At 35.8% G+C, this 26,095-nt stretch overlaps 1 protein-coding gene across 2 annotated transcripts in view; it reads left to right on the top strand.

Moving 5' to 3' along the window:
* Positions 1-2,577: 2,577 nt before the first annotated feature.
* LOC136037060 (DISP complex protein LRCH3-like) overlaps positions 2,578-26,095 on the top strand; it is a 120,132-nt gene continuing 96,614 nt past the window's right edge. The window contains exons 1-3 of one of the 2 annotated variants that reach the window (XM_065719495.1): positions 2,578-2,678; positions 8,918-9,169; positions 21,357-21,501. In XM_065719495.1, the coding sequence (XP_065575567.1) occupies positions 8,983-9,169; positions 21,357-21,501 (332 nt within the window). In that variant the 5' untranslated portion in view covers positions 2,578-2,678; positions 8,918-8,982. The remainder of the gene's footprint in view (positions 2,679-8,917; positions 9,170-21,356; positions 21,502-26,095) is intronic. The other variant, XM_065719496.1, reaches the window with a different exon arrangement.

Raw genomic sequence — 26,095 nt, forward strand, 5'->3', positions numbered from 1 at the left:
GTTTGTAACTTGCAACCCCTCCCAGGGAGACTGCGGGGTAGTAAGTCGTCCCCAAAGACATAGTTATTAGGTTTTTTGACTATGGTGAATAAAATGGCCACCTCAGAATTTTGATCCGGTGACTTTTGGGAAAAAATGAGCGTGGGAGGGGGCCTAGATGCCCTCCAATATTTTTGGTCACTTGAAAAGGGAACTAAAACTTTTAATTTCCGTTAGAATGAGCCCTCCCGCGACATTCTAGGAGGACTGGGTCGATACGATAACCCCTGGGCAAAAAAAAAAAACACGTATCCGTGATTTGTCTTCTGGCAAAAAATGCGAAATACCACATTTTTGTAGATAGGAGCTTCGAACTTCTACAATAAGGCTCTCTGATACGCTGAATCTGATGGTGTGATTTTAGTTAAGATTGTATGACTTTTAGGGGGTGTTTTCCCCTATTTTCTAAAATGAGGCAAATATTCTCAGGCCCGTAACTTTTGATAAGTCAGACTAATCTCGATGAAAGTTATATATTTGAAATCAGCATTAAAATGCGATTTTTTTTATGTAGCTATTGGTATCAAAATTCCATTTTTTAGAGTTTTGATTACTATTGAGCCGGGTCGCTCCTTACTACAGTTCGTTACCACGAACTGTTTGATTTTGATTTCCATTAAATTACGTGTTCACTGAATAAAACTTGATTTTATGCTAAAAAAAAGCTCTTATTAATTACCAGAACGAAAGAAAAACCTGTATAAAGATAAAGTTTATCAGGGTAGCAGCCCAAATCTTTGGCAATAATTAGGGGAAGGCACTTGTCACCCGAAATTTTGAAAAATATATTTTTTATTTTTATTTTATTGATAAATACCAGTGTGGCTATTTTCGTTGAGAAAATAAAAATTGCTTATTTACAAATAAAGAATAAAGTAAAAAGAAACTACAGAACGGACGTATTTGAGGATTGTTTTAAACGGTTTTTGGTAATTAGTTAAGGATTAGGAAAATAACAGATGCGAGGTTTCAACGTGACAGTCATCAAAATTTAAACCGTCTTTTTTCAATTTTTTAAACTGACCAAATTCCACCTAATTCTGGTCTGCTTTCCTTTCGTTTGGAATTGAATTCCATTATTAAATTTTCAGCTAGTGATATGTGTATACATCATTGTTTATGATCCATTTTAGGAAGTGGATTGGGCTTACGGGCAATGTGTATGGGTACTTTGTTTATTTATTATTTCGTTTATTACGACCTATAAGATCAGAATACATCAGTTATAAATGGAAAAAATACAAACTTACAAGGTTTTTAAGGGTTTTGACAGAAAATTTATTTGGAGAAAAAAATCTGGTTTTTGGGAACATATTGGACGACACGGTGTTTTTCAAGAGAATCTTAGGGAACCAAAGAACAAAATTTTCATTCAGAAATACTAAAAATTTCCAAAGCTCCGGGAATACTAGACGTATTCTCTTTTAAAGGCCATGGTGCCTTTTTGGAAGTTTATTTCGTATATTTGTAAAAGGCTGTTTCTTTGTTTTTTGTTTACTGTTATGGCTGCAGGCCAATATTAATTAGCATTATTAAACCGCGGGAATCTGCTTCGCTGTGTATATACCACAGTCAAATAATTACTAATACCCTCGAGTTTACTTACACAGATACTCGTCAACACTCATCCCAGAGCGACACTTTACCGACGAGTGCTGTAAGCACCCTGAAGTTGGTTTCTACCGAATTATCTCTTATATCACCACAAGAGAGTACCTAACAGCATCGCTTGACCAAATTAGCATACAACCTCTGAAGAAAAACTGAGGAAATTAGGAAACGGAAGAAGAAGTATAGAAACACCAAAAGTAGAAGACAAAATGCCAAGTGGAGAAAAATGCAGCCAAAATAGGAATCCTTTGAGGGAAGGCTATCGTAATCTATCGGTTAAAAATGCCAGTTCCGATATCCAAAACATTTTATCATCTTCAGTGCCACATCTATCATGGATTAAATGAGAATTCAATTTTAAATATAACAGGATCAAAATTCCATTGAATAAAAGCTAAGAAAATAGCAAAAATGCTTTGATTTATTTTGTTCATGCTTATTTCAAAAGCTTAAGTTGAATTAAATTGAAAGGTTGTTCAAAATATTTTTAAAATCACATCATTCATTGCTCACTCTGTCATTTATTTTTATTCATTTTTTATTTCTATACTTCTATCCCTTATGTAATCAACTAAGGAGATTTTGAAAGACTTTTCAGAATTAGAAGAAAAATATTCGTTTAGTCTATAACATCATTAAAATAAACAACTAATATACTTTTTAGGACAGAATATAAAACGAAATCTTCAATGCATATAATCTATTTTTGTTGATAGTTTTACTGAAATATAGCCAGCTATCTCGCCACTCTTGGTCCAGCAGCCTAGCCTATTCAAATAGGTGAGTGTATTTTGACTATAATGGTAAGTCATAGAGTATTTGAAGGCTTTTGTAATATTGTTTTCTTTTTTATTTAAAAATTCGTCGGAAGAACCTAAAATGACGGAATAAGTACACCTTTTTAAAGCCATTTTTTGTTCAATAGATGGCAATCAACAGAAAGCAATATGTCGGATTTTAAAATTTATTATTTACTGTGGGTGTGAAATGGATATGCTCAGACACTCACAGCCTTATCGTCTTTGGAGGTAATTGATTCCTGTGTCCTTATTAGGTCTTCTATAACTTGAACCTAGTCAATAGTCCAGTAATTGTTTTTGTAGGTATTTTTTTTAATATCCTTGGCTAGGCCCACACTAGGCTAATTATGGCCTAGGCTAGTCTAATTGGGGACAAACTAGGTTAGGTGGTAAAGGTTTACATTGTGGCTATTGAGAAGAAAACAATGCTTGACAAGGAGTAAGAGATGAGGTAGGCCTAGGTTGTGGAGGTTTGACTTGGAGTCATCAACTCAAGAGCACTGTTGGTCCAAAGGACCTTAAAGCTCTCTAATGGATTAAGGTGACAATATGTAGAATAATTATAGCTAACGTATTTTCACTAGAGCTCCATTATATTTATGGGTCAGCCTACATTGGTTGTAACAAGAGAAGTGAATTGCCACAATGTATTAAGCTATAGCCTAGGCTATATTTGCACATTTGGGGGAGGGATAGATCATTGTGGATAATCTAGACCTTTACCATTTAGGCTTGCTTTTGGCAGGATGCTTGTGTATGATGGAATTAGTTTAAATATTCACTGTTAAAGGTCTTTGAAAGGAAATGTGCTAAAAATTTACAAGTAACATAGAGCTAGTAGACCTATATCATCATTAGGTTCTTTATTTTCTGTTATTTTCAAATAGTGTAGTCACTTTATTGACAACCAATCCCTCCTCCCCATGATGGACTCAGATATAGCCTAGAAGCATAAAAAAACTAAGAGAAACTGCTAAAATGATGGAATTCTTGCTTTGTAATATGCATGATGCATCTTTAAGTCAGTTTTTTCCATTGTTATGCATTATTTGAAATCATTTCGAATAATACTTTGGTAAATAGGCCTATTATAATCAGTCTTAGACTAAAGTTGAGTTAAAACTACAGAAAACCCATTTATACAAAAATCTATGATGCATCACTAAGCTCAGGTTCTTTATTAATCATACATATTTAATAATACATATTATAATACATATAATACATATTATAATACATTTTAATAATACATATTTAAAACTATTCACATAACATCCCCAGCAGGGAGACTCTCAAAAGCCAGGGGACTGGCTCAAAATCTGGGATATAGCCTAACTAATGTAAATTTATAGGGTATTATTGGGGCTAAATAAAGACTGTATTTATTTATTGTTCACTCTCCAGAAAGAAATGATAAAATTCTAGTTAGAGGTTTCTTTCCTCCTTGGAAAGTAGGTATAGTTGAGTTCTATAAATTAAACATTCAGGAATGAATCCAGGTGCTATACATACCCAGAAAGGTATTTCCTAACTATGGTTTTTAACCTTTTCTTATTTACAGGGCTTAGAAGATTGCATATATGCCTGCCTTCTTTGTCACTATAGTACTAGGGCATGTAGACTACTTATAGATAAGGAAAAAAAATGTTTTCTGACCTAAATATTAAATATCTGCTGTCATTCAAATTCATCACCAGTCAAGAGTGGTGTACTGCAAGGTACTATCCTCAGCCCTACCCTCTTCAATATTTTTATTAATGATGCCCCTAGTGTAGTACACAATTATTTAACTTTACATGCAGATGATTCCAAACTTATTGGTGGTATCAGAAACCAGCTTGCTGCAGATGTCTTTCAGTGTGATATAAATGAGCTTAATAATTGGGCAAATGCCTGGTTATTGAGCTTCAACAAATCTAACTGCCATGTCCTTCATTTTGGAGAAAAAACTTAGGTTTTGGGTATACTCTCAATGACCTACCACTTGAGGCTGTTCCCAAGGATAGAGATCTAAGTGTCTTGGTTGATGAGAAACTTAAATTTGATTCTCATGCTCCCTAGGAACAATAAAGAGAACCATCAGCAGCTGCTCTCCAGGAAGCATGACAACCCTATATAAAGCTCTTGTTCAACCAAAACTTGAAATTGGCATGACACTTGCATCCCCCTTTTACAAAATGACAAATTCATCCTAGAAGCAGACCAAAGGCAAGCAACAAAATTGACTAGCAAATTTCCAAACAGTCCCCTATTGTGAGCGTCTTCATTACCTCAAGCTACCAAGCCTAACATATATGTGTTAATACAGTGATGTCATAACTGCCTTTACCTTAATTACCTTAATTTGCACTTTGGAGTGAATTAGTTGTGAGAACAGTGGTGCTCCATAGTTGATGGCAATAGATCTGGTCGCTGTGCATAGGGACTAGAGAGTGCTGGAGAGATGCAATTTAAGCCCACTCGGTAACAGTGATCACATGGTAGGTATGGTTCAAGGACCATTCTCCAGTGATTTAGAGTTGGCACCACCGCACAACAGCGACTTCAGATAGAGTGTGTGAGATGGTTGGGTATGACAAGCCACATCATCCTCCAAGCTAACTCTCTATTGTCTTCCACGACTGTTATGGTAGTGAGGGCTGGGAGGGGTTTTCCCACTGGAATCTCCATGAATGGAGATTCCATCTTTAAGCTTATCTGGACAAAATTGTCCCTGATTTATTCTTGTTTGCCACCACCTCTTCTACCAGATATCACTCAAAGAAACTGTCTAAGATGTCATGCAGACTCCACCAGATAAATCAGTTCTTTTCAGTCATCAGCCTTTGGAACAGACTGTCAGAATATGCTGTCTCTGCAACTTGTCTTGAAACTTTCAAATCAAGAGTGGATGCTGAATGGAGTGATGTAGAGTGGCAGTATGATTGGGAAGCCTATGAGTCTTCAACTTGTCTTTAATTCTTCATGGAGCCTACAAGGAAAAAATCCTTAGATTGCTCCAAGCTGCAATTTAAGGTAATTACCTTATAAATTACTATGGAATAAACTATCATCAGAATAGGAGGTGGGAAATGCATTATTTACAAGAGTTAGATGGTTTTTAGTTATGACGACCAATAGAAATAGCTTCCCTCCACCTCTTGGTTTATTTTTTTTTGCTCCCTTAGTTTCTTCTGTTAGTTCACTGTTTTTCTATGGTATATGACAAAGTCATTCTTACTACTACATTTCTTTGTCTCTTTTTTTTAGCCTAGTGCTGTTTTTGCTTCTCTGAATTTTAGCCACAGGTTCTTGCAGAACTGAATAGTCTAGGTTTCTTTTGCTTGGTAAAATCCTTTTAATTTCTTTCTTAATCCTAGTATTTGGCATTTTGAAGAGAGAGTGTACATATTCAAATACATCCTTCCCTGTCTTTTGACTCCAGGGGTATTACATGCTTAACTCTATTTTCTGCTCTTTTCCTTCAAATTTAACCACTTCATACAGTAACAGGTCACAAATCTTATTTTCAACAGTTCTAGTGGAATATCTTGATAATACTTCTTTGTTGCAACTTTCAGTGGTTAAAATCATCAAAAGATCTTTACAAATCTTGGGTAAGCTATGTGTGATAATATAAGGCTTTGTTCAAGTTCTCTCACAGGATGTGAATATCTACATGTATGCTTTGTGTTTTGTCTTTTATGAATGACAAATATTCAGAAACTAGCATGTACGACCAATCTGTTCTCAACAGTTTATTGTGTAAGGTCCTTCTATTACTACATCAATGACCACAGCTCATACTGCACAATCCCATGTTCTCTTCACAGAGTATGTACAACACACTAGTATGTACAACCACTCTGTACTCAACAGTTTATTGCATAAAGTGCTTCTATTACTACATCAATGACCACAGCTCATGCTGCACAATCCCATGTTCTCTTCACAGAGTATGTACAATGCACTTGCATGTATAACCACTCTGTACTCAACAGATTTTTGCATATGGTGCTTCTGTTACTACATCAATGACCACAGCTCATGCTGCACAATCCCATGCTCTCTTCACAGAGTATTTACAACACAATAGCATGTACAACCACTTTATATTCAACAGTTTATTGCATAAGGTGCTTCTATTGCTATATCAATGACCACAGCTCATGCTACACAATCTCATGTTCTCTTCACAGAGTATGTACAATGCACTTGCATGTATAACCAAACTGTACTCAACAGATTTTTGCATATGGTGCTTCTGGTACTACATCAATGACCACAGCTCATGCTGCACAATCCCATGCTCTCTTCACAGAGTATGTACAACACAATAGCATGTACAACCACTCTATATTCAACAGTTTATTGCATAAGGTGCTTCTATTGCTATATCAATGACCACAGCTCATGCTACACAATCTCATGTTCTCTTCACAGAGTATGTACAATGCACTTGCATGTATAACCAAACTGTACTCAACAGATTTTTGCATATGGTGCTTCTGGTACTACATCAATGACCACAGCTCATGCTGCACAATCTCATGTTCTCTTCACAGAGTATGTACAACACAATAGCATGTACAACCACTCTGTATTCAACAGTTTATTGCATAAGGTGCTTCTATTGCTATATCAATGACCACAGCTCATGCTACACAATCTCATGTTCTCTTCACAGAGTATTTACAATGCACTAGCATGTACAACCACTCTGTACTCAACAGTTTATTGCATAAGGTCCTTCTATTACTACATCAATGACCACAGCTCATGCTACACAATCTCATGTTCTCTTCACAGAGTATTTACAATGCACTAGCATGTACAACCACTCTGTACTCAACAGTTTTCAAAGTCAAAAAAATCTAAAGGTTAACTCTTTGTTTTAATTCTTTAATAACTGCTGAAACACAAGGGCCATTGAAAAACCTATTTAAAACACTGCAAACTTTGACATAAACTGCAAAGATTGAGGAAGGGGTAGTCTCCCTCACATGTGAATGAATTTCTGTTCTTCTTGTTATAATACAACTCCTTACTTTTACTTGATGAACCTTTTTTTTAATTTAATTTTGTTAGAAAAAAAAAATTGTATTCTCTTTGAAGAAATAAATTAGTATAATGCCTTAAATTTAATCTTCAAACAACAAAGCTGGGTAAGCTGTTTGTTTTTGTTGGTAGATATTTGGCCATGTATTTAAAACAACTTTTTTACCATAATATAGTTTCAAAAGATGATACTCTCCTTTGTAAATAAAAATGAAAATGGTTGTCCTTATCTGAATGTTTCTGCATTTTTGTATTTGCTTTGTATCCCCTTATTATTGTCAGTACTAATTTAGTTATTACTTCTTTTATTTGGTTATTAGCAATTTACTAACAAAAATTACGAAATTATTAGCATTTACGAAAATTTACTAGATGTTTTCCAGAGAAATTGCCTACGGATTGTTCTAGGTACCCAGCTGACTGACCGTCTTTCGAACAGTAGGTTGTACGAATAATGTGGCACAATTCCGCTTTCTAGGGCTATAATAAAAGAAAGGTTGAGATGGATAGGCCACGTTCTGCAGATGAAGGATGACAAAATGCCGAATTGTCCTTTTTGGCCAACCGTCTGGGGCTACAAGGAAAGCAGGTCGTCCTCGTTTGGGTCGGGAGGATGTCATAAATAAAGATTTAAAGGACATGGGAACTTCCTGGGAGGTTGTAAAGAGGGCGGCCTTGAATAGATTAGGTGGGAGGAGGAGCGTGCGTAGCTGTGTTGGCCTCAGGCGGCTTGGTGCTGCAGTGTTATTATTATTATTATTAGTAGTATTACCTCTTGTTTATTTTAACAGATTTTCTCTAGTCATCTCTTAATGAAAGCTCATTTAGTGAACCTTAGATGTAATCTCTCTCAGTGGTCCTAATGGGGGAGGGGAGTTTCTGCCCCCCTAGGTTTTGAAAATTGTCTGTTTTTTGGAGTATTTTCATTAAAAAATACCCTTTTCTGGTATTTTCATTGAAGAAATCAAAATAGGAACAAATTTCCTTCACCTGGATATTGAAAAATACATTTTGCCCCCTCCCCCCACTATTTTGAACTATTTTTTGAATTGACGCCACTGATTCCTCTCGTCATTCAGACCTACCTTAATTCACGCTTCAGATCGAATTAGTTGCAAGAACTGTGATGCTTCGTAGTTGATGACGGTAATAGATCTGGTTGTTGTGTTAAGGTCAGGCAACAAACCATCAGGACTTGAGAGTGCTGGAGAGATGCAATTTAAGCCCACTCGGTAACGGTGATCACATGGTAGGTGTGGTTGAAGAACCATTCTCCGGCAATTTAGAGTTGGCACCACTGCACAACAGCAACTGCCGCTCAACCTACACATCTCTGTGTCCAGGTGTTGTCTTGGGTTGTCTTTTTTTTTGTCTAATGCTCTGAATATATTTTTCAAGTAAGTTGTGTTTAATTTCCATTTTGTTTCTAGGACTTTATCCTCATTGGAGTATGTACTTATTTAGTGTCTAAAAATAAATCCCACGTGGCTTTGAAATGAGTGCTGTGAAAAAAACTAGTGATTCCACTGACAAATCAACTCAAAAGAATTTAAATCGTTCTGTTGAAAAATGTCTTGAAGAGGCACAATTAAGTGGCGTTTTAAAGTTGAGTGGAAGGAAGCTGAGAGATGTAGCCAAACTGGGGACTAGGAGTTTTGATTTGACAGATGTATACAAAGCTGGTAAATCCTTCTTGCTTTTCAAATGCTCTATATCATTTTTTTTTTCTTTTTTAGGGATGCCTATAATACATGCATATATATATATATATACAAAGCTGTTAATTCTTTCTTGCTTTTCGAATGCTCTATATCATGTTTTTTTCTTTTTTTGGGATGCCTATAATACATGCAAACATTCACACACACACACACACACACACGCACACACACACACACATATATATATATATATATATATATATATATATATATATATATATATATATATATATATATATATATATATATATATATGGATCTTGGAAGGTATCGAAATTAGATGTAAATTTCGGACTCACAGATTCTGCTGTAACTACTCCATTTTTCCCTCAAAAATTATAAGTGCTGTCCCCCCTCCCTCCGTTATGACACCCCTACCTGCTAGAGTGGAGATAGAAAGCAGCATCCACCTGTTATTACATGGGTTATGGCTTCAATTTAAAAAAAAAAATTGTCCTTTTTTGTCTGAATTTATTAGGGCTGAACCAGATTTTTCCCATTCTGTTTGAATAAGTTTGGTGTATGCTGCTTGCAATACTTAGGGGTAAGGTTTAGATACTTAATATGCATTTAGAATCTGGATCATGTACTTTTGTTTTCTACCTGTAGTTCTTTGAAAAACGTACTCATTGATTTATAGAGCAAGGTTTCTTTACCCTTTGACGACTCCTAACCTGTAATGGGATTTTCGATATAGTTTCACATTTCCATTGTAAATGTCAAAATCGTCATTACCATCTGCTTTTTGATAGTTTGACTATTTCTCTCAACTCTATTTTTTAAAATAGTGAAAAACTTTAGCGTGAAGAGCGGGGCGTTGATGAGGAGGCAGCCCCTTTCATATACGAAGTAATTTCTGTTCGTTTTAAGTTTTAATGTCGCTCCTTACTTTCAGTTAAAAAATCTTGTTTTTTTTTATTTAATTTCTGAACGTTTTTGAATCAATGAGTGTTTTGATTTTGCTCTCCACAGAGGAATGATTAAAATAAAATTTGTATATTTTTTTTTTGGCTAAATGGCTTTCTCATAGTTTTGATCGAGTGATTTTGAGAAAAAAATGAACGGGGGAAGAAGCCTAGTTGCCCTCCGATTTTTTGGTTTACTTAAAAAGGCAACTAGAACTTTTAATTTTTTACGAATTTTTTTATTAGTAAAAGATATACGTAACTTTCTTTACACTAAAGCTTAAATTTTGTCCCAATTCATTAAGAATGACCCCTGAATCACAAAAGCCGTAGAAAAAATAGTTGAAATTACTAAAAATACTTTAGCGTAAAGATCAAGGTATTAGGAGGAGGTGAGAACCTAATATGCGTAATAATTTTTGTTTGTTTTAAGTTTTAATGCTCTCCTTACTTCCAGTTGAAATAAACTTTTCATATTTATTTCTTCATTGTTTTTGTTTAATAATGCTGGAAAATCCTGAGCTTCATTCATGGAAATTTTCTTCCCCCATGACAAATTCCTCCATGGAAAGTTCCCCCTAAAAACGTCTGTACACTTCCAAATAACCATTACTGTATGTAAGCACTAATTGTCAAAGCTTGTAACTTGTAGCCCCTCCCACGGGGACTGTGGGGGAGTAAGTTGTCCCCAAAGACATAGTTATAAGGTTTTTCGACTACGCTGAACAAAATGGCTATCTCAGAATTTTGATCCGTTGACTTTGGGAAAATAATTGGCGTGGGAGGGGGCCTAGGTGCCCTCCAATTTTTTTGGTCGCTTAAAAAGGGCACTAGAACTTTTCATTTCCGTTAGAATGAGCCCTCTCGCAACATTCTAGGACCACTGGGTCGATACGATCACCCCTGGGAAAAAAACAAACAAATAAACACGCATCCATGATTTGTCTTCTGGCAAAAAATGCAAAATTCCACATTTTTGTAGATATGAGCTTGAAACTTCTACAGTAGGGTTCTCTGATACGCTGAATCTGATAGTGTGATTTTCGTTAAGATTCTATGACTTTTAGGGGGGTGTTTCCCCCTATTTTCTAAAATAAGGCAAATTTTCTCAGATTCGTAACTTTTAATGGGTGAAACAAAACTTAATAAATCTTATATATTTAGAATCAGCATTAAAATGCGATTCTTTTGATGTAGCTATTGATATCGAAATTTCATTTTTTAGAGTTTTGATTACTATTGAGCCGGGTCGCTCCTTACTACAGTTCGTTACCACGAACTGTTTGACTTCATGGTAATTATATTTCAATTTCAAATTATATTTGATTGTGCTTTAGGTTGGAGGAATTTAATTATCTAGAGATGTCTATTACTGTATCTTTGGTGCCCACTCTCTTCTGACTCTTCAGGAGATGTGGGAGTTTCCTTAAAGATGTGAGGGTTGTTCTTAAGCGAAAAAAACTACATTAAAGATCACCTTTTCTGGGTGGTGGTGTTATAGATCTAAGAAGGAGAGTTCGGTAGGGGTATTATTTTTTTAAAATTAAAATTTTGTACAATTTTTTCACCCGCCTGTACCTCTTTTTTATCATCTTTTGTGTAGGTAGAATCATCAGGTCTACACATAGGGAAAAAAATGCACCTATATTGAGCCCACTTTCCTATAATAACAAGAGCTAAGAGCTCATATGGTATGAGCTCTAACAAAATTCTAAGAATCAATAGATTGATTTAAAAGGAAAATCAGAGGCTTAATGCCGGCCAGGATTTAAAATACGAGCTCTGGGTTACGATGTCCTTCTAAATATCAAAATTCATTAAGATCTGATCACCCACTCGTAAGTTATAAATTCCTAATTTTTCCTTTCCCTTTAGCCCCCCAGAGGGTCGAATCTGGAAAACGACTTTATCAAGTCAATTTGTGCAGCTCCCTGACACGCCTACCTATTTTCATCGTCCTAGCACGTCCAGAAGCACCAAACTCGCTAAATCACTGAACCCCTCCCCCCAACTCCCCCAAAGAGAGCGAATCCGGTACGGTTACGTCAATCACATATCAAGGACATTTGCTTATTCTATCCACCAAGCTTCATCCCGATTCCTCCACTCCAAGTGTTTTCCAAGATTTCCCCCTCCAACTCCCCCCAATGTCAAAAGATCTGGTCGGGATTTGAAATAAGAACTCTGAGACATGAATTCCTCCTAAATGTCAAATTTCATTAACATCCGATTACCTATTCGTAAGATAAAAATAGCCCAATTTTCATGTTTTCCAAGAATTCTGATTTCCCCCTCCAACTCCCCCCCCCCCAATGTCACAGGATCTGGTCGGAATTTAAAATTAAAGCTTTAAAGCACAAGATCCTTCTAAATATCAAATTTCATTAAGATATGGTCACCCTTTTGTAAGTTACAAATACCTCATTTTTTCAAATTACCCCCCCCCCCCCCCAACTCCACCAAAGAGAGCAGATCCCGTCCGGTATGTCAGTCACGTATCTTAGACAGGTTTTTATTCTTCCCATTCAGTTTCATCCTGATATCTCCGCTTTAAGTATTTTCTAAGACTTCCGGTCCCCCCAACCCCCCCCCCCCCTAATGACGCTAGATCCGGTTGAGATTTAAAATAAGAGATCCGAGTTACAAGGTCCTTCTAAATATGAAGTTTCATGAAGATCCGATCACTCCTTCATAAGTTAAAGTACGTCATTTTTTTCTAATTTTTCAGAATTAACCCCCCCCCCCAATAGAGTGAATCTGTTCCAATTATTTAAATCATGTATCTAAGACTTCTGCTTATTTTTCCCACCAAATTTCATCCCGATCCCTCCAATCTAAACGTTTTCCATGATTTTAGGTTCACCCACCCTGAACTCCCCCCAATGTCATCAGATCCGGTCGGGATTTAAAATAAGAGCTTTGAGACATGATATACTTCTAAATATCAAATTTCATTGAGATCTGATCACCCGTTCGTAAGTTAAAAATATCTCATTTTTTCTAATTTTTCAGAATCTCCCCCCCCCCAAAGAGAGCGGATCCGTTCCGGTTATGTCAATCATGTATCTAGGACTTCTGCTTATTTTTCCCACCAAGTTTCATCCCGATCCCTCCACTCTAAGTGTTTTCCAAGATTTTAGGTTTCCCCCTCCCAACTCCCTCCAATGTCACCAGATCCGGTCGGGATTTAAAATAATAGCTCTGAGACACGATATCCTTTCAAACTTCATATTTCATTAAGATCTGATCTACCGTTCGTAGACCTAAGTTAAAAATACTTCATTTTTTCTATTTTTTCCGAATTAACGGGCCCCCACCCCCACTATTTCTAATTTAATCTGGTCCGGTCCCTGAGACGCCCGCCAAATTTCATCGTCCTAGCTTACCTGGAAGTCCCTAAAGTAGCAAAACTGAGACCGACAGATAGAATGACAGAATTAGCGATTGCTATATAACGAAAAGAGAAATCACCAATGCAACAGCACAAACACATAAAAAAAAAAGGAGACAGAAGGAGAAAAGGAAGACTGTTTTCCTAAATTAGTGATTAATATAGACCAGCACTTGAATGAGGCCTTAACCCTACTCATCCATACAATCACATAGGTCAAACAACATAGCCATACACAATCAACCATAAAGAATAATCCATGGACAGGCAGTCATGTCGTCAATAAGTATAAGTCGTCATTAACCAAACAATAAAAACAATAAAGACAAATAATTCAGAGGCAACAACCCAACACAAGGGCTCATCAGGAGAATACACTTGCCTATAGGGTTTCGGCACTTTAAATTCTCTACCCAGTATGTCACTTTAATACCAAGTACCATTAAAACGCTCTGAAAGCCTTTCAACCTTAGATGTTCCTAGGAATATACTCTCTAACCATACGAGAATCTGTCTGAAAAACATCTACCTCTATAAATTGAAGAAATAATGGAGACGATTTTTGATTACCTCCTGGGTGAAAATGCTATTTTCTCGCACCCCCAAGCGTCATCTGTTTCATTTTTGTGCTATCGTTTTCTATATGCAGAACGAATATAGTCCTATCGTCTTAATTATAGTTGCAGAAGGGGTGAATTGGGAATTAAAGTGTATTTTAGATTCAGGTATGACATTTTCCCATCAGGATTAACTGGAAATACACTAAGGCTTATGGGGGCAAATTTTATTTTGCCTGGTAGGATAGATTAGGCCCCTACCCACTGGAGAAGTGTTCGAGTTCCCACCCTCCTAAATCTCAATTGTTAGAATAATTCCTTTGATTAAACAACGCTTAGTTATTTTTTTGTTGAGAATGACCCTTCAGAACTATTTCTAGCACACATACTGTTTTAAATTGTGAAGGAGGGGGATAGTGTGTTTAAAAGTTCTCCCGATTTTCGTGCTTGTTTTTCGCCAAATATGGTCTTTGAAGATCCTAATAGAATAGAATAGAAAAGTAATAAGAACTTACTTTTTATATTCTCTTTTGGTCTCTACTGAATGTAGTGTGCGTGCCATTTTTAACGCTTTGCCAGAATCTTTCTTTACTGTGGAAACCCACAAAGGCTTTCATTAATGTTATCCTCTAGTATTAAAAAAAATCTGCTGGTTTAAAATTTTTAGAGCGTCTGAAATGCTTTGCGCATGTCTAAATGCGCTTGGTGACTGAACCAACTCTTTTTAATGAAATGAGACACCTCATTTTATGGCAAACATGCCTGCAGACAGAAAGTAAGTGATGCCCACTCTCCAAGGACTATCCAAGGCCCTCCTTCCTTCAATAAATTTTTTTCAAGAATATTAAAATGTGTAATGGAATAAAATAAAATTCGAGAGTAAAACATGCCTTAACCAGACCTCTTCCTCCCTTGAGAAAGCCTTTCTGGAAGTCAGATCGATTAAATTTGCTTTTTGTTTCACATTTTAGCGTAAAAGCAAATGACTGATTTTGAATTCTAGATCCGTCAGGAAATTCCCCGTAAAATAACGATTTCATATTCCCCCAAATAGTACCCAAAAAGGATACAAAATGTTTGCCTCATTTTATTTGAATCTTAGACTAACTTTGGGTCGGTGCTTTCCCCTGCGGAAAATTTTACTGGGATATTCCCCCCTTCTTGTTTTCTTGGTTTCAATCTTATTTGAATGATAGGTTAATTTCTGTCGATTCACTTTTACGTTCACCCTCACAAGTGAATTTTGACGTCCCTCAGGGATCAGTTTTAGGGCCTGTGATATTTTTGATTTACGTAAGTGATCTTTTTTTACGCAGTAAGAAAGCAGAAACCTATTAATTGCTGTAGGCTCTTGTCATCCTAAGCCTTCCCTTACCCATAGTGCCAACTATAGTTCGCCACATTCTGATGTCCTTGTTTGTTTTGCTGATGACAGTACACTTGCCACTTCGGAAAATTGCGAATCTGAGCTTCGATTAGATTCGGAAAATTTGTTTGAGAGAGTAATTTTACGGCTTGATACCAATTATCTTAACCTAAATTATTCAAAGTCTAGTTTTTTGATATTTTTGCATGTTTCTCAGATTTATCAAGAGTTATCAGAAATTCATCAGCCAAATGGGATAATTCATAGATCTAAAGATCGATTTGTTCGTTTTTTCGGCATTCTTGTTGATGAAAACTTGTCTTTCAAATGTCACATTGATTTGATCAAAGGAAGATATGCAGGGGTCTTGATATTTTAAGGAAACTTAAATATATTTTCCCTGGATCAATTTTGAAAATCCTTACTGCTTGATCCAATCTTACGTTTCTTACTGTTCAATAGTATGGATGTCAACCTTTCCTTCATTGTTAAAACCACTTTCTAAGGTTTACAATAAAGCTAGAAACCTCATTAAGGAAACTAATCATTCAAAAGTTATCTCATTACTTGATCTCGAGTCACTGTATATTTTTTCTTGTGCATGTTTTGCGTTTTCTCAGCTTCTTGGTGACCTCCCCCATCCCCTAAATGTTCCGCCATCTTTAACCTCTGATCATAATAATTATAATCTTCGCAATATCAAAAATCATGTTCAAGTTCCTTTTACTCCTTGTGTAAGGTCAGATTTTAATTCTTTAATAGGGAGTTATATTGTGTGGAAAAAGTTGCCCGAATTAGCTCGAAGGTGCCACTCCTTCGGTTTGCTCACAAAATTTTTTTAAAAATTCTTTGGCTTCTTAGAATTTATTCTATCTATTTATGTATATATATATATATATATATATATATATATATATATATATATATATATATATATATATATATATATATATATATATATATATATATATATATATATATATAATTATTATTATTTCATTGGAGTCTATTTTATCTACTGATCAACTTGATTAATTTAGTCTATTCAATCTATTAGTCCATTTAGTTTTGATTTTCTATAGATTTTATTTTATTTATATTTTCCTTTCTTCTCCTTTTTGCTCTTTTCTCTGTAAGTGATTATTTAAAAAAAATTCTTCTCTGAGTAAGTGACTCGTTTATCTTCCCCTTCTTTACAGGCAAAAGAGCCTTTGGGGGAATAGTAAAATGTAATATTGTATGTGTATTTCATGATGAATAACTCTTATCTTATCTTCCCAAGGAATAAATTCTGCTTGTTTTCGGGTTTAATGTTTGCAGCTTAAACCAGAAACATTCCCAGAAATCAAGAAGGATTAAATACCAGTTTCTACCGTCTCTCCTTCCTTAGAACTGATGCCGTATTTACCTGAAAGCTCAAGGATAGTTATATTTTGGCATTGAAATGTACACTTTGAGGCATCTCCCCCCTAACTACAAAACGATCAGACAACCCTACTGCAGGTTTTAAGCTCTCATCAGCAAAAATTTGGAATTTGTAGGTTTTGCCAAAGAAAGATCACGGATGTGTGTTTTTTTTTTCTGACCTGAGTATTGATTCCATGTTATTCATTTTATATATTTTTTTCCTCACTGTTGTCTTTTTTAATTCGTCCATGAGTTTTTATTTCTTTTTGCTTGCCGCGTTGGCTGTCTTTGTCTTTTTGTTTTCACCCGGTTTGTTTCGTTCTCATATTCTCTCAGAAAATGTGAACCTGTTTTCTTGAGACTTATTCAAGGTTTTTTCCTTAAAAATTGTTTTGTTTTCTTAAGGAGACTTTTATATACTTTTTATACTTATAATTTGGGTTTTATTTCATTTTAATTCCTGTGTTGTCAGTTTTTTTTTATTTATACCTGTTATCGAACCCTATGGTCTTAGAACATCGGGAGAGGACTCATTTGAATGGAATTTGAAACTTTTAATGCGATTTTTATGTGACCAAAACATTGGAGGGCAACTAGATCCACCGTGGCCCTTTTTTCCAAAATAGTCCAATAAAAAATTTTTCTACTCTCTCTGTAGATACTTTAGGGAGCTAAATCTACTCTCGCTGTGTAATGCATCGCTAGAAAAAGTCCAGTAACAATTTGAATAAGCTTCCAGGTAAGCTAGGACGATGAAAGATTCTTTATCTTTATTAAAATACTAAAGACTTCAGCGTAAAGCGCAAGGCATTTAGGAGAGGGCAATCCCCTTTATATACGAAATAATTCCCGTCTGTTTTGAGCTTTCATGTTGCTTCTTACTTCCAGTTGAAAAACTTAGATTTTTTATTATTTAATTTCGTTAAAAAGGCAAACATCTAGTCGTTCTGTTATCTCTTAAGACATCTGATCGAAATTTTGAGATACCAATTTAGTCCTTTATCGGTGGATGCTCAATTTTGTAGGGGGAATTTCCTGGTAGGGAATTCTCCATGGGGTTAAATCATCCAAGGGGAATTTTTAAGGGGATGGGCGTCTAGCACTGAGTGACTTCGAATACTTCTAAAAAGTATTTGAACCCTTTTGTCATACTTGAACACATGTTAGAAAAAAAGCTAAACACTTTAAAGCTGAAACTAAAAAAAAACTTTAAAAAAGCTAAAAACTAAAAAAAACTTGAAATATTTTCTCATACTTGAACACACATCAGAAAAAAGCTAAACACTTTAAAGCTAAAACTAAAAAGAAAAACTTTAAAAAAGCTAAAAACTAAAAAAAGTTGAACCCTTTTCTCATACTTGAACACGCATCAAAAAAAAGCTTAACACTTTAAAGCTAAAACTAAAAAAAAACCTTTAAAAAAGCTAAAAACTAAAAAAAAGCTGAACCCTTTTCTCATACTTGAACACACATCAGAAAAAAGCACATTAGAAAACACTTTCTTCTCCACCTGATAGGTCTATATTATCTCCGAAATCAAAAATGTATTTTCTTTGCCAATTACCATCAATATATCTTTTATAGAATTGAGCATTATTGCTTTTGTTTATGGCCTCAGTAAAAGGCCACTGGCTGCACCAATGCATAAAAAATAAATTAATTGACTATGGATTCATATAGAAAAGCAACACATTGGAAAGATAAACACTGGAATCGACTGGGAAATTTTGGCTAATGTTAAAAGCATCAGCAAAGACGGCGGGTGTTTCTCATGATGGATAATTAAGATGTCATTCTGACCTTAAGATCAGATTGTGTAAACAATACCTTACCATTTTTGTGATTAAAATTTCATGGCCGTGAGAGTTTTCCTTTCTCAAAGTTTGCTTCGAAATCGCCCAGTGCTTTGGCCAAGAGAAGCAATTTTTTTGGAATTTGACTAATAAAGTAGGCTAATTCCTAGAAACTTCTTTTTCTTCTGATATTAAATAAAAAAACAGGTTTTTTTTTTCAACTGAAAATATGGAGCGACATTAAAACTTAAAACGAACAGAAATTACTTCGTATATGAAAGGGGCTGCTTCCTCATCAACTTCCCGCTCTTTATGCTAAAGTTTGACTCTTTCTCTCAACTCTACTTTAAGCAAAAAAAAAAAAAAAAAAAAAAAAGTAAAAAACTTCTGGCAAAAAATACAAAATTCCACATTTTTGTAGATAGGAGCTTGAAACTTCTACAGTAGGGTTCTCTGATACGCTGAATCTGATGGTGCGATCGTTGAGATTAAATAAAAAACAGGTTTTTTTCAACTGATAGTATGGAGCGACATTAAAACTTAAAACGAACAGAAATTACTTCGTATATGAAAGGGGCTGCTTCCTCATCAACTTCCCGCTCTTTATGCTAAAGTTTGACTCTTTCTCTCAACTCTACTTTAAACAAAAAAAAAAAAAAAAAAAAAAAAAAAAACAGTAAAAAACTTCTGGCAAAAAATACAAAATTCCACATTTTTGTAGATAGGAGCTTGAAACTTCTACAGTAGGGTTCTCTGATACGCTGAATCTGATGGTGCGATTTTCGTTAAGATTCTATGACTTTTAGGGGGTGTTTCTCCCTATTTTCTTAAGTAGTGCATTCTTTTGATGTAGCTAATGGTATCAAAATTCCATTTTTTTGAGTTTTGATTACTATTGAGCTGGGTCGCTCCTTACTACAGTTCGTTACCACGAACTGTTTGATTTAAACATACATAACATACATATTTTATAAGTCCTCGTTAATAAGGCGAGGATTCAAAATCTGATATAGTTAAAGATTGAAGAAGAGACAAAAAGTCAATAGAAAAATAAGAGAAGATAAAAAAATACAAACAAATTCCAAACATTAGTGGTGCTTCACAAAAATGTTGGGGGGAGGGAACAAAATTTTCAAGATTCTAGGGGCAGTTTTTCGATCTTGTCAAACAAATCATCAAAAAATTGTTTTTCAGTGAGCATGCCAAAAAAGTATTCTTTGAATTCTAGTGATACAAAAAGTTGGCGCCACAAAACCCTCAATAGACACCACTGATCTCAAAAGGTCAAGTGTAAAAATTTTGTATTTTGTATTTGTAGTTTTTGTGTTTATTGTTCTATCTTTTTTCTGTTTACTATTTTTATGCAAAGAAAAGTTCTTTAAGGTAATAGCCGAAACTCTCATGTTTTTTTTTGTCGCTGTTCTTTTTTTTCTTTATAAATCTTTGGTTTCTTCTTCATTTTCAAATCTAGTGAATTAGTACTAGCATTGTATTTTTAAAGATATTATAATACAATGTCCAAGTTTTTCAGGAAAGTGGATAACAGACGGTTTTTTTTTATTGACAACTAATAAAGACTGGTTGTCGGTGCGAATTAACGCATCACAGATACTCCGAAAGTTATTTTGATACCCAAAAGCTCAGAAAAGCAAATGCGCTAATTGGGAGGGACGTTTCCCAAAGTTTTTTGCCCTCTTTGATTTTGAAGAATGCCTTTTTTGTTGTTGAAAAAGATAATAAAACAATAAAATTACCAGACTTAAAAATTTACGTAAAATTACCTAGACTTTAAAAAATATTTTTATCCTTCACCCCTATGTTTTATGAATTGGTGCCACTAAAGAAACTGGGATATAACTTATTTTGGAAAAATGAAGACACTTCCGTGGGTGGAGAGTCGAACCAGGTATAGAAAAACGGACCGGCCTGATCGATAGAGGGTCCAGAAGTAAAAAAAAACACAAAGAATATTAATTTTACAAAAAATGTGTAAAACTGAGTTCCAGCGACAAACCTGCCGAAGTTGTTTGACCAAATTAACGTGAGTTAAGTTTTTTTCCTTTTTTTAGGTAAGGAAAATAGAAAATTTATGTCGTTTAATTTTCATAAGACGGGTGAGCTTATAAATTGGACTTTCCTTTTAAAGACATGGTATTTTATTTGCGTTTGTTACAACTTTAAAATTATATCACTGTCGTACATAAGACAAACATCCTTTAATTGCACAGCTTAGATACCAATACAATAATGAAAACACGATTTATTTTTGGGACACAGTGCGTGATAGCGATGCTAGCGGCTGGAGACAGGAAACTGGCATCACAGCTTAGATAACCAATATTGGGATCAAGCTGTGTATGCAACACAACAAAATTGCGTTTCCGCCTATGGTGTTGTAGTACGATCTATGCGTCGGAGCGCGGGCTTGGAGGAGGCGCTAAGTTTAGAGCTCTGTACCAAAAGCTTCTCATGGGCAAGGTAGGAGTTTTCATAACTGTATATTGGTATCTAAGCTGTGGTTCATTGTGAAAAAATAAAATAAAGAACCAATCCCCATTAAAAGCCAAGCAACATGAGTTATTTTTTGTTCTATTTTCCCCACCTTCGTGTAAAATACATTGCAACTCAGCACCTTTTGAATTCTCTCTGCCGAAAACAATCATGCTTTAATTAGAATAGACAGTGATTTGTGGTGAAGAATTCTAACTTTTTTATTTTTCTGTTGACAGATTTATCGAAAAATCGATTATTTGAGCTGCCGCTGGAGTTGACTGAATGCCCTTCTTTGGAGACATTAAATCTGTATCAAAACAACATTAAAAGTTTACCGCAAGAAATTATTTATCTTCAGTCTCTTACATTCCTGGACCTGAGGTAATTTTTTTCTTCTATTTGTCATGCGGGTTAAGCATTTTCTAGTTGAGTGGCTTTGCTGGTTTGGGCATATCTCTTGAAATCACCCGTCAGGAATAGGAGGGCTGGGTGGGCTGAATCATTAGGTGGTATGGCACTATACAAGATAAGATAAACTTGGATTCTATTGAATTTGACCGAAGCTTTATAGAGGGTGTGTGGGATGGAGGGAGTGCTTTCTAACTGGAGGTGACACAAGGTTGTGATGACTTTATCACAAGGTTTATGTGATGATTTTTAATCATATTAATAATAGTGCCTAATTAAGTGGATAAAGTAAACATTGAATAAATAAAAAACTGTCAAGAATTAGAAAGAAAAAACGCAATTTTGGTTTGGGCTTTGGGGGGATTGCAGTAGAGAATTCAGTCGTTTCAACCAAGACCGAATGCAGGGGAAGGGTACCGGGCATCATCCCCCCCGAAATTTTTTTCCAACTCGTAATTAAAAAAAAAAATTCATATAAATAAATTGTTAGTACGTTTTCGAAGTTTCGTTTGTGACCCCCTCCCTCCCTCAGAACAAAAATCATGGAAACGGCCTTGGTTTACTCATACTGCGTGGAGTGACCTGTTTACCATTTTTATTTGCGTGTACCCTATAGTTTTTTATTCAGATTTTTCAGTTGACAGCACGATATGTGAGCAGGAAATACATCCTTCCGTTTTGCAACCTAACCAGTCCAGCGTTGCCACTCGGTGACAAAAATCACTTAATTTGATTGATTTTCTGAAAATCGCATCCATTGTTCTGAATCGAAAGGTTTGCAGAACGATAAATTGCAAGCAATCGAGGAACAAATCATGTTTATCGGAAGTTTTCCTTAATATTTGACAAACAACTCGAGGCCTATGTCCTTTAATCACGAGATTTTAATATCCAATGCTTAGGGGGACATTTATAGGGAAATGAGCATAGAAGATAAGAGTTGTATTTTTCATTAGGCGTTGCCGACCTAAGCTAATATAGATTAGCCCTTGGAATATTTTTTTTGCATTCTGAAACTTGATTAACCCATTCCTATGCATTTACTTTTTAAACGCCTCAAATCTTTTTTTTTGTGTTTCAACGGCTGCGGAGAACTGTTCCTAAAACAAAACAGGGATGTCATCTAGTGATTGGGATTTTGTTTTACTCTGAACTGCATACTTGTCCTTTTTTAAAATGCTGGTGATGGTTGAAAAAGCAAACTTTGTGTCACAAATAGGCGTACCAGCTTAAAGGGAACTAGTCAATATAACCTGCCAAGAGTCCCAACCTAACTTATGCCTTCAAAGCAAAAAATGTTGATTAATTATCATTTTTGTTGAGATTTCAGGAATTATCCTGTAATTTGCTAAGCTTATTATGTCATCTATCCATTTTTTTGAATTGTTTTTCAATTTTCAATTCAGTTAAAAAAATTTTTTAAATTCAAAATTCTATTTTTTCAGTGAAATCGCCAGCAATGTTAGAGTCGTTAATATTTTTAAATCTGCATAAATCCCCTGTTAAATCGACAAAAATCCTACTCTTCTTAGTTGTTGTTTCTCTTTGGTCGAGTCGCTTAGGCAAAAAATGGACAAATCAATTTCGGTATTAGACATAACAAGCTGTAAACTCGTATACACCTTCATTTTGGAGTTTTAAAATTTGAAAGTTTCAGTACCCCTTTAACGTCAGAAGTGATTGGAATTGGGAAGGCGACTAGTCCCCTTGTGTTTCCATTTCTGCCACCCGCTCTCTAACTCCCCGTGGTGTCAAGTTGAAACATTGAGATAGAAATTTTTTATCAAATTATGTATTGGATGGACCTAAAGGTCCTGTAAATATACCTTCAGGGACGACATAGCCACTACAGTCCCGTTGCAAAGACAGTAAAATATGCCATTTTTTTGCAGATTGTTTTGTAGTTGAAAAGGGGGGGGGGACGTTTGGTCTTGGGTGTCAAAAAAGGCTAGAAAACTTGCAGGGATTATTCTCTGGGTCAAGTAAAATATATATTTTTTGGGGGAGACAGGAGGATGCTAGAGGGCCCCAAAATGGAAAAACATGTTCAGATCCATGGGCCAAGAAGATTCTTACGTGCAAAAATTTTAGGTAAGAGTTGTTGTGACCTTCAAAAAAGGGCCCCACAAAGGGACAAGCAACTTTTTTCCGATTCGTTTGAAACATAAAACCTAGGTCCTTGGGCTGAAAATGCCTTAAGGTGAAAAAAAAATTATAGATTAAAAATAGACCGATAAAGGACCAAAAACCGTTTTTCCGAATGGCTGGAAACTTAGAACGTATATTCCAAGGGAACCTGATACACAATGAAAAATTGATAAAAAGAAGTCTTTGAGGAGACTGAAATTTGCAAAGTAATATAAGTTTGAGACATGAACCTCTGAAAATCAAATACGAAAAACTACCAGCAGTTTTTTGTTTTGTTTCAGAAGTCCATTGACCAAATAAGCCCTAACATAAAAGACCAATTTCAGTTAGGGGCACGGACCTCCCTCAAAATTGAAGCCTGAAAATAGCCATGTTTTCCTGATTGGCTTGAAAAATTTTAGGAAAAATTAATTGGGAAAAAATGAATTATTTTTAACTTACGAACGGGTGATGGGATCTTAATGAAATTTGATGTTTGGAAGAATATCGTGTCTCAGAGCTCTTATTTTAAATACCGACCAGATCCGGTGATATTGGGGGAGTTGGAGGGGGGAACCATAAAATCTTGGAAGACGCATAGAGTGGCGGGATCGGGATCAAACTTGGTGGGAAAAATAAGCAGAAGTCTTAGATACGTGATGGACATGACCGGAAAGGATCTTTCTGTTTGGGGAGTTGGGGTGAGGGGTTAATTCTGAAAAATTAGAAAAAATGAGGTATTTTTAACTTACGAAGGAGTGATCGGATCTTAATGAAATTTGAAGTTTGGAAGAATATCGTGTCTCAGAGCTCTTATTTTAAATCCCGACTGGATCCGGTGACATTGAGGGGAGTTGGGGGGGGGGGGTTAAAATCTTGGAAAACGCTTAGATTGGAGGGATCGGGATGAAACTTGGTGGGAAAAATAAGCACAATTCCTAGATACGTGATTGACATAACTGGAACGGATCAGCTTTCTTTGGAGTAGTTGAGGGGGGGGGGGGTTAATTTTGAAAAATTAGAAAAATGAGGTATTTTTTACTGACGAACGGGTGATAGGATGTCAATGAAATTTGATATTTAGAAGTATTTTGTGTCTCAGAGCTCTCATTTTAAATTCCGACCAGATCTGGGGACATTGGGGGAGTTGGAGGGGAACCTAAAATCTTGGAAAACGCTTATATTGGAGGGATCGGGATGAAACTTGGTGGGAAAAATAAGCACAAGTCCTAGATACGTAATTGACATAACCGGAATGGATCAGCTCTCTTTGGGGTAGTTGGGGGGAGGAGGGTTAATTCTGAAAAATTAGAAAAATGAGGTATTTTTAACTTACGATGGAGTGATCGGATCCTAATGAAACTTCACATTTAGAAGGACCTCGTAACTCCGATCTCTTATTTTAAATCCCGACTGGATCCAGCGTCATTGGGGGGTGGGGACCGGAAATCTTGGAAAATACTAAAAGCGGAGAGATCAGGATGAAACTGGGTGGGAAGAATACAAACAAGTCCAATATATGTGACTGACTTAACCGGACGGGATATGCTCTCTTCGGTGGAGTTGGGGGGGGGAGAATAATTCGAAAAAATTAGAAAAAATGAGGTATTTGTAACTTACGAACGGGTGATCAGATCTTAATGAAAGTTGGATATTTTAGAAGAATCTTGTGCTTATTTTCAATTCCGACCAGATCCTGTGATATTGGGGGTAAGGGGGTGCTGGAGGGGAGAAACCAGAATTCTTGGAAAACATGAAAATTGGGGTATCTTTATCTTGCGAATAGGTGATCGGACCTTAATGAAACTTGATATAAAGAAGGATCTTATGTCTTAGATGCTCCATTTTAGACTCGAATAGGATCTGGGGACATGGGGGTTGGAGGGGGGTACAGATATCTTGGAAAACGCTTAGAGTGGAGAGATCGGGATGAAACTTGATGGGAAGAATAAGCACAAGTTACTGATACGTAATTGACATAATTGGAACGGATCCGTTCTCTTTGGAGGAGCTGGTGGGTGTTAATTTGGAAAATTAGAAAAATTCAGGTATTTTTACTTAAGAACGGGTGACCGGATCTTAATGAAATTTGATATTTAGAAGGAACTCATGTCTCAGAGCTCTTATTTCAATTCCCGATCAGATCTGTTGACATTGGGGGGAGTTGGAGGGGGAAATCAGAAATCTTGGAAAACGCTTAGAGTGGAGGAATCGGGATGAAACTTTGTGGGTAGAATTAGCAAATGTTGTAGATACGTGATTGACGTAACTATACTGGATCCGCTCTCTTCGGGGGATTTAGAGGGTGGAGCTCAGTGCTTTGGCGAGTTTGTTCTTCTGGACGTGCTAGGACGATGAAAATTGGTAGGCGTGTCAGAGAGCTGCACAAATTGACTTGATAAAGCCGTTTTCCCCGATTCCAACATCTGGGGGGCTGAAT

The sequence above is a fragment of the Artemia franciscana genome, chromosome 16 (assembly GCF_032884065.1).
Source record: "Artemia franciscana chromosome 16, ASM3288406v1, whole genome shotgun sequence".
Classification (NCBI taxonomy): Eukaryota; Metazoa; Arthropoda; class Branchiopoda; order Anostraca; family Artemiidae; genus Artemia; species Artemia franciscana.